The 15,932-nt window shown below is 29.1% G+C and overlaps 5 protein-coding genes across 5 annotated transcripts; 4 read left to right on the forward strand and 1 right to left on the reverse strand.

The window, feature by feature from the left end:
- Positions 1-1,386: 1,386 nt before the first annotated feature.
- Positions 1,387-2,235, forward strand: TBLA0B00670 (uncharacterized protein; the record flags this gene model as incomplete). The annotated part of the gene is made up of 1 exon (XM_004178381.1): positions 1,387-2,235. The coding sequence occupies one exon, from the start codon at positions 1,387-1,389 to the stop codon at positions 2,233-2,235; it is 849 nt and encodes a 282-aa protein (XP_004178429.1).
- A 2,669-nt stretch (positions 2,236-4,904) lies between these two features.
- TBLA0B00680 (uncharacterized protein) lies at positions 4,905-7,040 on the forward strand (the record flags this gene model as incomplete). The annotated part of the gene is made up of 1 exon (XM_004178382.1): positions 4,905-7,040. One exon carries the CDS (start codon positions 4,905-4,907, stop codon positions 7,038-7,040), a length of 2,136 nt encoding a protein of 711 aa, XP_004178430.1.
- Positions 7,041-8,789: 1,749 nt separating this feature from the next.
- On the forward strand, positions 8,790-10,814 carry TBLA0B00690 (uncharacterized protein; the record flags this gene model as incomplete). Its single annotated transcript, XM_004178383.1, has 1 exon — positions 8,790-10,814. One exon carries the CDS (start codon positions 8,790-8,792, stop codon positions 10,812-10,814), a length of 2,025 nt encoding a protein of 674 aa, XP_004178431.1.
- A 1,180-nt stretch (positions 10,815-11,994) lies between these two features.
- On the forward strand, positions 11,995-14,139 carry TBLA0B00700 (uncharacterized protein; the record flags this gene model as incomplete). Its single annotated transcript, XM_004178384.1, has 1 exon — positions 11,995-14,139. The coding sequence occupies one exon, from the start codon at positions 11,995-11,997 to the stop codon at positions 14,137-14,139; it is 2,145 nt and encodes a 714-aa protein (XP_004178432.1).
- A 535-nt stretch (positions 14,140-14,674) lies between these two features.
- On the reverse strand, positions 14,675-15,409 carry TBLA0B00710 (uncharacterized protein; the record flags this gene model as incomplete). The annotated part of the gene is made up of 1 exon (XM_004178385.1): positions 14,675-15,409. The coding sequence occupies one exon, from the start codon at positions 15,407-15,409 to the stop codon at positions 14,675-14,677; it is 735 nt and encodes a 244-aa protein (XP_004178433.1).
- Positions 15,410-15,932: the final 523 nt, after the last annotated feature.

The following is a 15,932-nucleotide window of genomic DNA, read 5'->3' on the forward strand; positions in this document are numbered from 1 at the left end:
GGTTAATCCTTAATACCGATTCGATTAGGCACAAATCACTTGTAGAAAATGATAGAACCTTTAACTAATAGGAATCAGGAGAGGTTATCACGTTAGATCTCGAATCACAAATTTGACAGAGTGAAAGTGTAAATAACACGACTTTTTTTTCTTAATAACACGTTAAACCAATAAATTCTAGGTTTGACATTAAGAGAATATCCAACCCCAGTAAATCGAGATTTTCACCCAGCATTTAATTTTCGTATTTCATATCTTACTGCTTTTTTTCTACTTTAATTAACAAATATTTCTTTTGGATCATCATTTCAAAATTTTTCACATCTCATTATGAAAGTTTCGCAACAAGCATTTCTAAATTGGTCATGAAATATAATTTTATTCTGTGAAAAAAAAATGAATATATTGTAACACTTGTTCTTCTCTTTCTCCTTTAGTCCACTTTTCATGGTTAAGCCCTTTATTTTTTTATCCATACGTATGTTATATTATCTGTGTCATACTGGGATGATTTTAGAATGTCTATTTTTAACTAATAGTATTCAATATTATAATATTTAATTTGATTCGAGCTAAATTAAGACCGTTGGTTTATCATTTAACAATCTATAAGACATATTTTACAACTCCGTGTTGCGACGTGACTATTTTTTCCCTCTTTCGTAACAAAGTATTAGTGCTGTATCTTAACCAATTGGAAAAACACATTTCGTGTATTCTGTTTTTTCTACCTTATTTTCTTCCTTAACACATATCATGTTAATATTAACATCATTAGTACAAAAATAATTGTGTCAGTATCTATCTCAAATTAAAAAAAGGAAGGGATCCCCAGTAATTGGCTTTATTATTAGACCTTTTTGGTTGTCCATTTTAAATTACTATTTGGTAGATTTTTCTACGTAATCAATAACTTTAAGGATCAAGGTTAAAAAAGTATACAAACATAATATTCAATTTATTTTTCTTATTATTTTGTTTTTATTTTAGTCGGTGCTTGCCTTGAGTTTTAGTGAATCTTAATTAATTATTGTTTTCATTTGATTGACTCTTTTGTTTTTTTATTTCTTACTTGGTTTATACCTTGTTGATTCAGAAAACAACCAGCTTATTTTTAAAACTATATAAGTACCAACCTATGGTTTTGTAACTTACACATTCCTACTCCCCTTTATCTATTTATTTATTTTATTTTTTCCTACAGTATAATCAGATTATACGAACACTAACGTATTACTTCATATTTTATAAACTATTTTATAGTATAAAACAGAAGAAGAAAGATTTTTTATTACAATAAAATACAATAATCATTACTATTAAAGCACTACTCCCTTTTTTTTTGCCGCTAAAAATAATCAAATAATAATTCAAAAAGAAAAAAAAATGACCTCAAAACTTACAGTTTTTTTATTAATTAATTTAAGATTCTGGGAATTTTGTTCCTCCGTATTGGTCATGTCATTATTAGCTGCTGCTATGTCAGAATCCCATTTCCACGGTTCAAAAAGATTTAATTTCAGTTTAGCCCAAGGTGCTATTGGCACTTGTTATTCTCTTTTCGTTATATTATTACCACCTATTGTACCTGGTCTAGTTTTTGCTGGTTTCTATTTTTGCTGGGAGGTTATTATGAATCTATTATGGTTATGTTGCTTTATTGTTGTAGCTAAAGTAGTTGGTGAACACAGTTGTCATAATAAATTTACAAAAACTTATAATCCAAAGTATGGATCTCAAACAAGATACCAAGAAACTGGTGGTGAATATAATCCATTTACTAATAAATATACAACAAAGAGATATCATGTTCCTTGCAATTGTGCCAAAGCTGCAATTGCATTTGCTGGTCTTTCGTGGTTATTAAGTTGTTTCTCTTGTATTGTTTTATGGTACAAAGTCTGTAGACCAATTAAAGCTTCTCACGGTAGAAGTGGTTTATGGAAAACTGGAAATTCTATGGGTGTTAGACTACATAGATTTACCACAATGACTTTGGCCGATGATGCTGATAATCAATTAATGATGCAAGAAGCCGAACCTCCAGTTGAAGATTATGCTCCACCAACAAAGAAATCCAAAAAATCCAAGAAGGCTGTTCAACCAGAACCTCAACCAAGAGATTCAGGCGTTTCTGAAACCGATATTGAAAGTGGTGATGAAATGAAAGAGGATAAATTGCACCAACCAGAGACAAATTCAAGTGGGTCGACTGATGGTGATGCTGTCGTATAGGCATTTATTTTATTTGACATTTGTCTCATAGAAAAAAAATACGTTTGCCAAAAATTTTACAAAGTTTCTTTTTTACATTCAAATTTTCTTTCATTATCATTTTCTCATTTATTTTTTTGTCGTCCAAAATCGCAATTCATTTAAATTAATTTTTTTTTTATCTCATCCTCTTCATATTTTTTACAATATCTTTTTTATTATTACCCCGGCTGGTTACATACACACATCGTATTATTTTTATTATCAGACATTTTTTTAAACTTCAATAGTTTCTCATTTCATTATATTATTATCACTATTATTTTTTTCATATTCTTTTGTATCGTATATTTTAACTTTACATCTGTATCTCTTTATCTATTCTAATAAAATATATCTTAACAGTTAAATCAGTAGAATATACACATTTCTTTAATGCGCAATTAACCTTTAAGGGTATATCAAATTATAAACTGAATTGACTTTTTTACAATAAGACCAATTCTATGACCAAGAGGTTGTCTGGCACGAACTGATTAAGTTTTAAAAACTTTTTTTTCAAAGAAATTTTACTCTTGAAACATCTATGAATAATATATATGGCCTCTACATCAATGTATGACAAGCTCTGCATATTTTGTACTCTAAAATTGCCATTTTGCTGCAGATCATTTCTTCTAAAAATAACCATTGTTCGTTTCATATCAATAACATTCTTCATTTGAAACACAAAATATTTATTCAGGTTGGCTTTTAAAATAAAACCCATTATTTACCTTCCTATTTTGAATTATTTCAATTAACGTTTCCTTATGCCGATCAATGCCGATCTATATCTTCTTTCGTATAAATTTCCTCCAAAACAGGCCAATCACATAGCACGAATCGAGAATTTACTTATTAGCGGGTTATATTCCTGATACGGGATTGTATAGCTCCGAGTTTCTTTTTTTCCCACAGAATGTCTAAGTCTGAGGTAGACCCGTTTTTCCGCTAAACAATGACCAAATTGTGCCTCTATATTTTGTATATGTGAAAAATTTGCACTTGAGGTATATTCAATGCAAATTCGGATTACGTATTCAGCTGAATGCAAGATCTAAGAACAACCTAGTGTTGTATATTTATGTCAATATTTGGGTTTTTTTCTTTCTTTTTTCCTTCCAAGTTGTCATTTATTTATTAATTTCATGTAGAAGAGGGAGAGGGGGGAGAAGCTATTCTGTTTCTATGTCTATTCCGTTCTCAATCAGAAAAATTAAATCACCAAGCTATTAAGAGCTACCAGCTCTCATTTCTGTTTCACCTTATGCTTTAATTTTTCTTTTTCGAACTATATTCTAGCCATAGATGTCTTCCTTTACTTCGATAAATATATACACTTTCTCCAACAAATTGTTTTGTTGGTAATCTCTTTTCTTAAGACGGGTTACTGATGTGTCTTGAATAGGGAAGACAAAGCTGAACCCTGTTAAAGGGAATATTTTTAGTTAAGAGGAAGCTGGATGCCGATAACTGAAGATTTCTAAAAAGTAATTCCTCTGATAACTTCAAAGACGTAGTTATAAAGCATTGAAATTCCGAAGAATTTGATGACTTCTAAACTAATGACATGATGCTAGTGCTAGAAGTTAACAGAAAACTTTATTAATCAAAGTGTTTCTTTATTTATTCATATAAACATACAACACACGAACATTCACCTATATATATGCATATATACGAATAAGGCTATTTTGTTATTTGATCCCAGTTGCCTAGACCCATTCAGATTCGCGAATTTCGTTGTTAGTGCGGGAATGTACAGGATTTAACCCAATATGGATTATAGAAATTGCAGAATGTCAATATTATGAACCGAGAAAAAAAAAATGCTCATAGCTGACTGAAATGGAGCATTACAGAGGACTGTTCAGCTTTTCAGGCACTACCGTATTAGAACGGATCTTATAAGTTTTCGCAAATACCTAGTTGGATTCATTTTACGTTACCAATAGAAGACACACAGTTAGTGCTGCACATATGCTTTACAGTCAGTACTAACTATATGTCTTCGAGATAAGCTTCTTCAGTAAAAGAAATATGAAAAAAGAAAAATTCAAAAAATTTTTTCTAATACCTCTTCGATATTTCTTAGTAGGGATTTCTTAAGCATTTCTCTATTTTTACCTACTTTAGTTGCCAGAACTATAATCCTATGATTCGATTGACATTATCTAACTTGGTGCTTTAGAAGTTTACTGTGGAAAGTTCAGTTCTAGAATATTTTGGGAAACCCTTTTCGATATTATATAAGTAAGATTAGCTATTTTCGATGCCCTAGTGTTTATAACGTACAATGTCTTGCAATTTACAACCATCTTCCCCATTTGGTGTTTATTATTATTATTATTATTTTTATCATTACTATTAGTACTATTATTATTTATAATATATATTAATATTTGTCTCTGAAGAAATTCTCTTTAGACCACAGTTTCCTTCTCTCCAGTTTTAATCATTGAGACACATTAGCAAGAGATATATACTCCTTATAGAACAAGTTTTATAAACTATTTTTTTTCTATTTTTTTCCCTGGCTAATATTCTGCACGAAACAAAATATTTGAACGCTTTAATAAAGAAATTTTTTCACTTTTCTATAATTACTTCCTTGCTAACTTCATCTATTTTACTTTCACCAACCAAATATGTCTTCAAATCCTTCTGGGAAAAAGCCTGATATCATTGATGAAACGAAAAACTCAACAGAAAATGATAATTCAAAACTTGAAACTAAAAATTCTGACCCTTTCTTTAAGAAAAACTTAAAAAAGTATAAAAATTCAAAATATTATGAAAATTTTGAAAACTCAAAAGATATTTTTTCAGTCAAATATTTAGTAAAATATTTATCCAGGGGTAAAAAATTAAATTTAAATTCAAAAATATTGTTCGCCATAATATTACTTCTTTGCTTGATCTTCTCGTTAAGATTTAGTAATTTTGGTGACGGTAATAATAATTCAAAAAATCTCACCAATGCAAAAGTGATTGAAAGAAAAAAAGACTTGGGACGGTTAGATCTTACATCAATTGTAAACAAGAGATCTCTCAAAAACTTTCCAATTTCGGATGAATTATTGGACGAGGGAAATTATGATACTTATAAATTCACTGGGTATATCAGTAACTTGAATGTTAACAATCTAATTAATAAAAAACAAAACGAAAAATCAGATTTTATAGAAAAACATGAAAAGCAGGCAGCTGAAGATTTAGTTTCCATAAATGAATTAGAATTAATCTCCAGTAGTGACTACAATCAAATAGTTGAATGTGAGGATCTTGAATATACTTCAAGTGTTAAGTATTCAAAAGAACAAACATTTATTGAAGATGATTTAATTGCATTAAGAAAATATTTATTAGCAAAGGATTTCGATGCTGAAGATAAATTTATTGCAGAACATGTACAACAAGAAAACGAAAAAGATAAGACTGATATTGAAATTGTCAAGAGAAGTTGGTATAGATTTGGTTCTTCAAGTGTGTGGATGGAAAGTGAACAATGCTACGTAACAGTAACAAGATTGATGTATTGTAAAGGGGGAAACAAGGCTTACCCTGATATTTCTCTAATAAGAGCTCAAACATTCGATAAAAATTGGAAAGAAATTAAAGGTAAACGTATTCCTAAGGTTGATGTAAAACTTCCAAAAGATATCGAAAAGCAAATTGAAGAGCTAGAAAACGAATATGACCTAAACCATAAATCATGTGATAAATATATGAACAGCCCAGCTCAATATGGTGCCTGTGTAGTTGAAAAGAATAAAGTAAACTTGGAAAACAAAAAGAGAGCACAAAGTTTAATCGATCAATACTTTGTCACATATCCAACAGTTTATAAATTCCCAATTGTTGCTCATAGAATTTACACAGGTCCCGAAGATCCAAGAATTGTGCTAAGAAAATTTGGAAATCAAGAGGAACCAGTCGTTGTTTTCAATATGGATACTATTAAAGATAGAAAGATGCATGCTTTCCTTCCACACCGTGCATTACATCCATTAGTTGAATTGAACTTTCCAGGAATGAAGGGAATGCAAAAAAACTGGGCGCCATTTTTCTTAGATTCAGATTTCGATAGCTCTGAATTATCTAGAGGTTATATCCACTTTGTTCATAACTACAACCCACTTGAGATTTTACTATGTTCTTTAAATGACGGTAATTGTGAAAAAGTCTTCACAAAACAAACTTTAGGTTTGACAGGTAAGAATGAGTATGGGGGAATTAGAGGTGGAACACAGTTTGTCCAACTACCATCTGTAATTACAAGAATAAATGGTAAGACTATATTAGTTGGGTTTTCAAAATTACATATTAATAATTGTGGTTGTGGGTCTAGATTTTATAGACCAATGCTTAATATAATTGTTGAAGAAAAGGGAATATTTCACCAAGAATTAATTGTGCCTTCTATGGATTTCAATATTGAAGTATTAGATTGGTCTACAAAGTCACATACTTGCAAGTTCTACAATATTCTTTCACCAAACTCTATTGCATTCTGGGACGTAATTAGACAAGATCCACACACTAAGAAATTTGAGGATCTTCTTGTATTTACCTTCAGTGAGGCAGATGAAGTATCAAAAGCGATCAATGTTAGAGGTCTCCTTGATTATATTATCAATTTATATAGTGAAAAGGATATTGAAGATAATTTCGTACCATCTTCTGATACCGACGTGGCTCTAGGAAAGACTTTACAATGTGTTAAATCCAAGGCTGAAAACATCTGTAGAGAATATGGTGAATCACATCCAGAGGAAGACTAAGGTGAACGTAGGTGATATCTCTATATTATAATTTACATACATGAACATTATTTTACTATTTTATTTACATAACATTTACTAGCATCATTGTATATTTAGAATTTTGGAGTTTGAAAGATATAGAAAGAGTATTTTGTAAAATAAACATAACGAGATAAAACGGACTCCACTAAGTTATCATAAACTTTCGAAGTTAGAAATAATATTTATCTTGTCTGTGAAAAATACTTTGTTTGAAATACTTTTAGCAAACTATTATTTTTGAATGATACAATAAAAGTCTTCAGAGTATTATAGACTTCTATTATAATTATTTTTTATTGAAAGCTTCAGTTCAACTTTTTTAAATTCAAAACTATCCATAAGTTTATCTTATACTTCTTTTACCTACATGCCACTTTTAAAATCAAGTAGCCGTATATACGCTACCAGTGAATTCTTTAAAAAATTAACAAGTAACCATGCATGATCAAGTTCTAGAATATGAATTTAGCTGAGATGCTAATAATATTACATTTTTGAATATATACTTGAATAACAGTATTTACTCAGCCATAAATAACTTGTAATTATTTTATAACCTGATCAAACTTATTAATGCAAGACATCTGCAATTTTTAGCATTCTTTTTTCTTCAATTTTTTTTCAACAATCGATTTTTTGGTGATGGGCGTATTTTATTGTTAAAAGTTAATTCGAGCAATTGGCAGAACTTGCAGCCACCCGCACCATTCTAGTTTCTTCGTGTATGTACTGAAAATGAAAATCTCGGTTTTAAACAGTCTTTACCAACAAAACAAGAACTAAGTTCCCGCACACACATTCCTACGGTTGCCCTTTCTTAATGAAGTTATAGGCATGGTTATAATTCAATTTAGACTCTTTTAAGACACTAACCCTCCTTAACAGGTTTTACATAAGTAATGAAGGAGAAATTTTTACATGTTAGCCATTATGTATGTGTGCCAGTACAAGCCATAGAGTGGTTTCTAAAAATATATATTTTTCGTTCCTTTCTTAACGGTACGTGTTGCTATGAGAGCAAAATTAAGTTTTTTATTAAATTACTAAAGAATTATTGATGTGTAAAAGCATTCCAGTAAACTGAATATAATTTCAAAGCGAAAAAAAAATATCGGAACCTACATTTTCATCTCGTAATTTAAGTATGCAATTTATTTCTATATATTCTTTTTTTAGTCTCCAAAGTATTTGTTATTTTCCATTTTTTTTGGTTCATTTAATCCTCTAACCACTCATAGGAAACACTTTTCGATAGTTAGCCAAGAAAAGAATATATATTTGTAAAACATTTGCGTATATTTTCATTGATTTCTATCATAAGTGGTACAATTATTATCCCGACTCCGTAAGCATTAGATACTTAAACATTTCCTTCAGGCAATTCACGAAATATGTAAAAAATACTTATTTGCCTATTACATTTTGGGAAACATTTTTATTTTTTTCTGACAGCAAATATTTGGCAAATGACGAATAATATTTTCAGGACATAAATTATATACTCTTTTCGTACTATATTTCTAATGCCAAAAGCTTTAGTAGTATTGCAACTTATCAAGTTTTTCGAGGCCTGTAGAATTTTTGGTAGAATGAATGATTGACATACATTCTTGACTCACAATGTTTCTTGAATATATATAAAAAACACTATCTTTTGAAAATATATTTTAAAGTTTTTGTGGGATAGATCATTTTTTTGTTCCAAAAATCTCTCCATATGATAATATGAGCCTATACGATCCTAATTCTAGACAAAATATTCAACCTTTTGAATTGGAAACAGATTCAGAAGCTTCAGATTCAGAATTTGAACTTGATGAATTTTCTATTCTATTTTCTTCCAAACTCTCAGATATAACTAATAAGTCAAAAAATATCTTGGAGAAATTATGCGAAATATTATCTTTTCAAAATGTTAAATATTTTTGGGGTAAAATTTATATAATATCTTTAGAAACTATTAATGTTAAGATAAAAAATTTAATTCTGTTACAAATACTCATAATTGTCTTAATATTTACTCCTCTAAATCTTTCTCAAAATAAGGAAAACGGTTTAATTTTTTTGAACCAAAGCTCCTTGGATAATGTTCTAATTAAATCAAAAAACCAACTAACAAATATTGATTTAACAAATATTGTAAACCAAAGGTCTATAAGTGATTTCCCATTATCTAAAGAGCTAATGAAGGATAGTAGCTATGGCACTTACAAATTTTCTGGAATTATTTTTAATCCTAAATCCAGCAATTTATCAATTGAACAAAATCATAAATCCGATACAAAAGACATAGAATGTAAATATTTAGAATATACATCAGAGATATTCGTTTCAAAAAAATCCATAACGTTGGGAGAAAAATTAGGTCCTATAAGAAAACATTTGTTATCTCAGGATAAAGACGAAATTGATAAATTTATTGCGAAACAAATTACTAAAAAAGAAGAAAAAGGTCTAAGCAATGATGCCATTGCTAAAAAGAATTGGTTTATGTTTGGTTCTTCCAGTGTTTGGATGGAAAGTGAACAATGCTTTTTAACTGTTTCTAGATTAATGTATTCTCCAGATGGATCAAAAAAAGTTCCAAATATTTCTCTAATTAGAGCACAAACCTTTGACAAAAACTGGAAAGAAATAAAAGGGAAAAGAATTCCAATTTTAGAGACTGCAATACCAATCGAGGATCAAACAATATTAAATAATTTAGATTATAATTGCTGTAAAGAGTCAGATCTTAATTATGAAGAATGTTTAAAGAATAAGAATACAAGACAAGAATTAATTGATAAATATTACGTCACATATCCAACTGTCTATAAGTTCCCCATGCTTGAGAAAAAAGTTTATATGGGACCGGAAGACCCAAAAATAATATTGAAAAAAACAGGGAACATAGAAGAGCCTCTAATAGTTTTCAATATGGCTACTACTCATGCAAGAAGAATGCATGTCTTTTCTCCACATCGTGAAATAAATCGTATAGTTGAGTTAAATTTCAAAGGTATTCGTGGAATGGAGAAAAATTGGGCGCCTTTCCTTACCAGCAAAGATCTTGAGCCAGTTACTGGCTCACGAGGTACTATTCACTTTGTTTATAACTATGAACCATTGGAAATATTAAAATGCTCTTTAGATGATGGTTACTGCGAAAAAGAATATTTTTCTTCAAAGCACTCAAAACGTAGTAATAAGAGTAACTTTGGACATATTCGTGGCGGCACTCAATTTGTTCAATTACCATCTGCTATTCCAAACTTAAAAGATAAACAAATATTTGTTGGTCTTGCGAAAACTCATCTAAATGATTGTGGCTGTGGTTCAAGATTTTACAGGCCGATACTAGATATAATAGTAGAAGAAAAAGGAACGTACTATCATGAATTGATGGTACCATCTATGGATTTCAATATAAAAGTTTTAAATTGGGACTTGGATTCTGATAAGTGTAAATTCTATAACATTTTATCACCTAATTCTATTGCATTTTGGGATATAATTAGACAAGATCCCAAGACCAAAAATTTCGAAGATGTATTGGTTTTTACATTCAGTGAAGCAGATGAACTTTCGAAAGTAATTAATATAAAGGGCCTTTTAAATTATATCTTACAGATGTACGCTAAGAATGATATTAGCGAAAGCAAAACAGTTTCAGCTAACAATGATATAGAATTACAGAATTCGATGAAGTGTGTTAGAAGTTACTCTCAAAACTCATGTAAGAAGTATGGTGAATTATATGCTCAATGAAAGAGGCCTCAAAGTTGGCTTTACATTTTATTTTTTTCACCCTCATCAAAATTTAATAGAATATAGATATAGTTACTAAATAGTAATTTCTTTGATAGAATATTACGTATTCGAATTTTAACACAACTCAATGCAAATATCTCCATAATGAAAATATTCGATCCGTAAAAGACCTCATGAATTTTAATTTCTTAAATTTTTTTCGATTATGCTAATTTTAGAAACTTTTACAAAAATATTTTCTTTTTTCATTCCTAGATTAATTAACTCTTAGACTGTTGATTTACAATTAATCATCAGATAAACGACATATATAAGTTTCATATACAAGGTTTTAACTTCACGATCCTGAGATCTGTGCAGCTTTCTTCTGGAGAGCTAAACGAGGATATTTCCCAATTCGATAGAAGTCCCTGGCCAGAACTTTGTGGCTAGCCAGAGAATGTGCCCTAAAATATATATTAGGCACTTCAAACAAATGCGGCAGTGGATCATGCATCGGAGTTCATTACGGAAATGGTTAAATGGAAATAGTTCCCGAAAAATCGTATCACGTATCCCACAAGAAATATTTCTTTGCTAGTTCATTATTTCCTTCGTTATGACAATGGGCACTAAGAAAAACAGCCTTGATTACGTATTATATCCAAGATACCAAAGATATCCCATCGGTGAATTGAATACTTTTATTCTCGTTTAGATAGTTCAATTCTTACTAGTCAGTTATTCAAAGCAACCATTCTTATCAACAAAAAAATCTCTCACTTTTTTTTTTTTCTAAAGAAAATAATACCATTTTTTCTACAGAGAGATAAAGTTATATATCTTTGGCCATTAAATTTTACTTAATATTTAGCAATTTATGTATTACTCGAATCCATATAAAGTTGGTTTTTAATTTTTTGCGAGGCATAAACGAGTTAATCCAGTCCTTGAAGTAAACATTAAGTACTTGCTGTATTATGGTACTGTTTTGATATTGCACGTAGCTAAAAAAAATAGTTCTTCCTAAAATACTTTTTTATCTATCGTATTTGTAAGTTAGCTATGATATATAAGATTCCTTCTTTATCTGATCTTTAGTATTGATACTATTTGGATATATTACTTATTAATTTAATAGTGTTAAAGTAATTTCTTAGTAGTTTTGAAATATTTTCCTGAAACAAAGAAAAACTCAATGCTTATACAAACAGAGTTAGGTATTAAAACTGAAAATCAAAGTGGAAAAACATTACCTAAAAATGTTAACTCAATAACAAAACCTTCTCGAATCTCATCCTTCTATTCAAACACAAAAATTAAAATAAGAAATTACATTGCAAGCAAAAACGTTAATATATCTCGATTTTATGGAGAGTTTAATAATGATAAGATATTTCCATTGAAATATTTTGAAAAATTTTTCAAAACAGGAAGAAATTTTAATATGAAATTGAAAATTATGGTCACCTCATTAATATTAGCCACAATAATCTGTTCTATTGTAAATTATTCCTTTGAAGGGTTAAAGAAAAATTCTAGAGGGCAAAAAATTCGATTTAAAACGGAATTAAGTGGCGTAGATCTCATTTCACTAGCAAATAAGAGAGATGTAAGTGCCTTCCCAATCTCAGAATCAATTTTGAATGATGAAAATTATGAATCTTATCAAGTTAAAGGCTATATCACTAATCTAAAACTAGAAGGATTAATTTCTAAAAAGAATTCTGAAGCACCACAGAAGCAAGATACAAAGGGAAAATTGGTTACAGTAAAAGATTTGGAATTATTATCAAGTAAAGATTACAAAGATTTAGTCGAGTGTGATGATCTTGAATATGAAGCAAAAATATTTTATTCAAAAGAACAAAAAATGATAAAAGATGACTTAATTGGTGTAAGGAAATATTTATTATCAAAAGATTTTGATGTGGAGGATAGATTTATTGCAGAACATGTACAACAAGAAAACGAAAAAGATAAGAGTGATTATGAAATTGTAAAAAAAAGTTGGTTTAGATTTGGATCTTCAAGTGTATGGATGGAAAGTGAACAATGCTATATAACTGTGACAAGATTAATGTATTCGTCCCATGGTTCTAAAGCTGGCCCTGATATCTCACTTATAAGAGCTCAGGCTTTTGATAGAAATTGGGAAGAAATTAAAGATAAAAGAATTCCAAAACACGATATCCAAATTCCACAAAACATTGACTTAGAAATTGAGAAACTTGAAAGTGATTACAGTTTAACAAAGGATACATGCAAAATATTTATATATGACCCAACTAAATATGACACTTGTATTGCTGAAAAAAATAAGATTTATTTTGAAAATAAAAGACGAATGCAAAACATTATCGATCAATATTTTGTAACATACCCAACAGTATATAAATTTCCAATGTTAGAGAAAACACAATTTGCTGGTTCAGAAGATCCAAGAATTGTTTTAAGAAAATTTCACAATCAAGAAGAACCAGTTGTAGTATTTAATATGGATACAAAACAAAATAGGAAGATGCATGCTTTGTTTCCACATCGAAAATTAAATCCTCTTTTAGAATTAAACTTCGAAGGCATGAACCACATGGAAAAAAATTGGGCACCATTTTTCACTGATTCTGATATAAATACCTCAATGTTTTCTCGAGGGTCAATTCATTTTATGTATCACTATACTCCGTTAGAGATTGTTAAATGCTCATTAGATGATGGTATTTGTGAGAAAATATTTACAAAACAGACTTTAGGTTTGACAAAAAAAAATCACTTTGGTGGTATTCGTGGTGGTACACAATTTGTACAATTACCTTCAATAATACCTAGAATTCATGGCAAACAAATCTTTGTGGGGTTTTCAAAATTGCATATTGATGATTGTGGTTGTGGTAGTAAATTTTACAGGCCAATGCTAGATGTTATTATAGAAGAAGATGGCATATACCATCAAGAGTTGATAGTACCCTCACTAGATTTTAATATTGAAGTTTTAGATTGGTCGACAAAGTCACATACTTGCAATTTCTACAATATTCTTTCACCAAACTCTATTGCATTCTGGGATGTAATAAAACAGGATCCCAAGACCAAGAAATTCGAGGATCTATTAGTTTTTACCTTTAGCGAGGCTGATGAAGTGTCAAAAGTGATCAATATTAAGGGTTTATTAGAGTATATTTTAAATTTATATTCTACAAAGCAAATTGAGGAAAATTTTATTCCCTCATTTAATAGTGATACAATTTTGGGTGAAACATTACAATGCGTTAAATCTAATGCAGAGCAAATATGTAAAAATTATGGATTGATACATAAAGCAGAAGTAACGTTTGAAAAATAGAAAAATAAAATGCCTTTCTCAGACTTAATTTATTAAAAACAGACAATAGACATTAATCCTTTTGTAGAATAATTTATTTAATGCTTATAACTAATTATTAAAAGTGTAGCTGAGAACAATATTTATAGATTGATTTTAGAGATCTTGGTGAAAATATCCATATTCATACTAGTTAAATACTCATTTGGAACTATTCTATTTGATGCTTTTTGGTCTAACTTTGAAGACCACATTTTTTCCCTTTTTTTGGGTCCCAAAATTATTAAAATAGTTAGCCAACAAATCCTAATGTATATATAATTAATGGAATTTATATATAATTTGTAGATGATTTTACTAAGAATAATTATTTAACCTTAGGAAGATATATTTTACCAAATCTATATATTCTATTCTTAATTTATCAAATTATATGGATGCCTTAAGGATGTGTTTTGTCTAACAATCAATACTATTTTTCAAACTATTATTTTTTTCATATTGTTCCTTTACTTTTACCCAAATAAAATGAAAATTCTTTTTCCATAGATTTTTTCTACATTCTATCCGAGGGTGTTACCTCATTTACCAAATCTAATGGATGTATTAAACTAAATTCAATTAAATCATTAAACAATTTTATTATGCTGACACATTGGATATAATTGCAAAATAAGACATTCAATAATGGGAAAAAATAATCGAAAGGTGTACCATCCTCATTAGTATATACCACATAATTAATGAAACAGGCAATTACCACTAACGAAATAATTGTAATTCTTATTGAAATATATATATTTTTCAAAATAAAATCTGACTCATTGGCAGAGATTTGTTTAATGCATCTTTTACAACTAGGGTTCTCACTAATATTTCTAATATCTCTGAGTTCTTTATTTTCTGAAGTGTCATTTTGAGTACACTCTATTAAACTAGGAGGTGGTGCCGTGATAAGTGCTTTACAATAAGTTTTGAACAAATTTATGGAGTAAAGTATGTTAAAGATTGCAATAAAACAATAGGTAATAACAAAAAAATTTAAAAAACTTAATGAAGGTATAAAGTTTCGAAGTAATATTGAGATTGAGTTTATTATTGTAAACCAAAATGTATATTTATAAAGGAAAAGCAATTTTCTCAAATGCTTATTTACACCAGAATTGTTTAGAATTAATAAGGATTCCTCATCATCCTTCAACTCTATTGAATGAGTCAATATATTATAATTAAATATATTTCTAATATCATAATTATTAAAAAAAAAATTTATATTATCTTTCAAAGCCATTTTTCGTTTATTGGATATTTGTCCTAGCAGTTTTATTTTGCCTTAATAAAAAATATTCTGCTAGCTAAATTTATTTTTTATTTTTTTAAATTAAAATAATTTATTCAAATATTTGATTTAGTAAAAATTGAAAATTTAGTTATACAAGAACAATGAACAACAAAAAACACCCCTCTCAAAGCTATTTCTTGGCAAATAAACAAAGGAACTATTTCAGACGCTAACTAGGTATAGATTTTAATTACACCTGTCGTTTGGGCCGAAATAACACCTTCGGGGTTTCTCTTTTTATTCCTACGAACCTTTCTAAGATCTTGCCAATTATCGGTGTCAAAGGGGCATGCGTAGTCGAAAATGATTCAATTGTGTCAAATAAAAACAAATGACAGTAAATGTGAAATGATTCTCTCTTAGCTACTAATTGGAGGCACCGATAAAAGCCAAACTAGTTACAAAAGGAAGCAATAGGAGAGACCCTTTAATGATGAATTCGCATTGTTGGGATTTTCAAATAATGCCTTCT

This window comes from Henningerozyma blattae, chromosome 2, assembly GCF_000315915.1.
Source record: "Henningerozyma blattae CBS 6284 chromosome 2, complete genome".
Classification (NCBI taxonomy): domain Eukaryota; kingdom Fungi; phylum Ascomycota; class Saccharomycetes; order Saccharomycetales; family Saccharomycetaceae; genus Henningerozyma; species Henningerozyma blattae.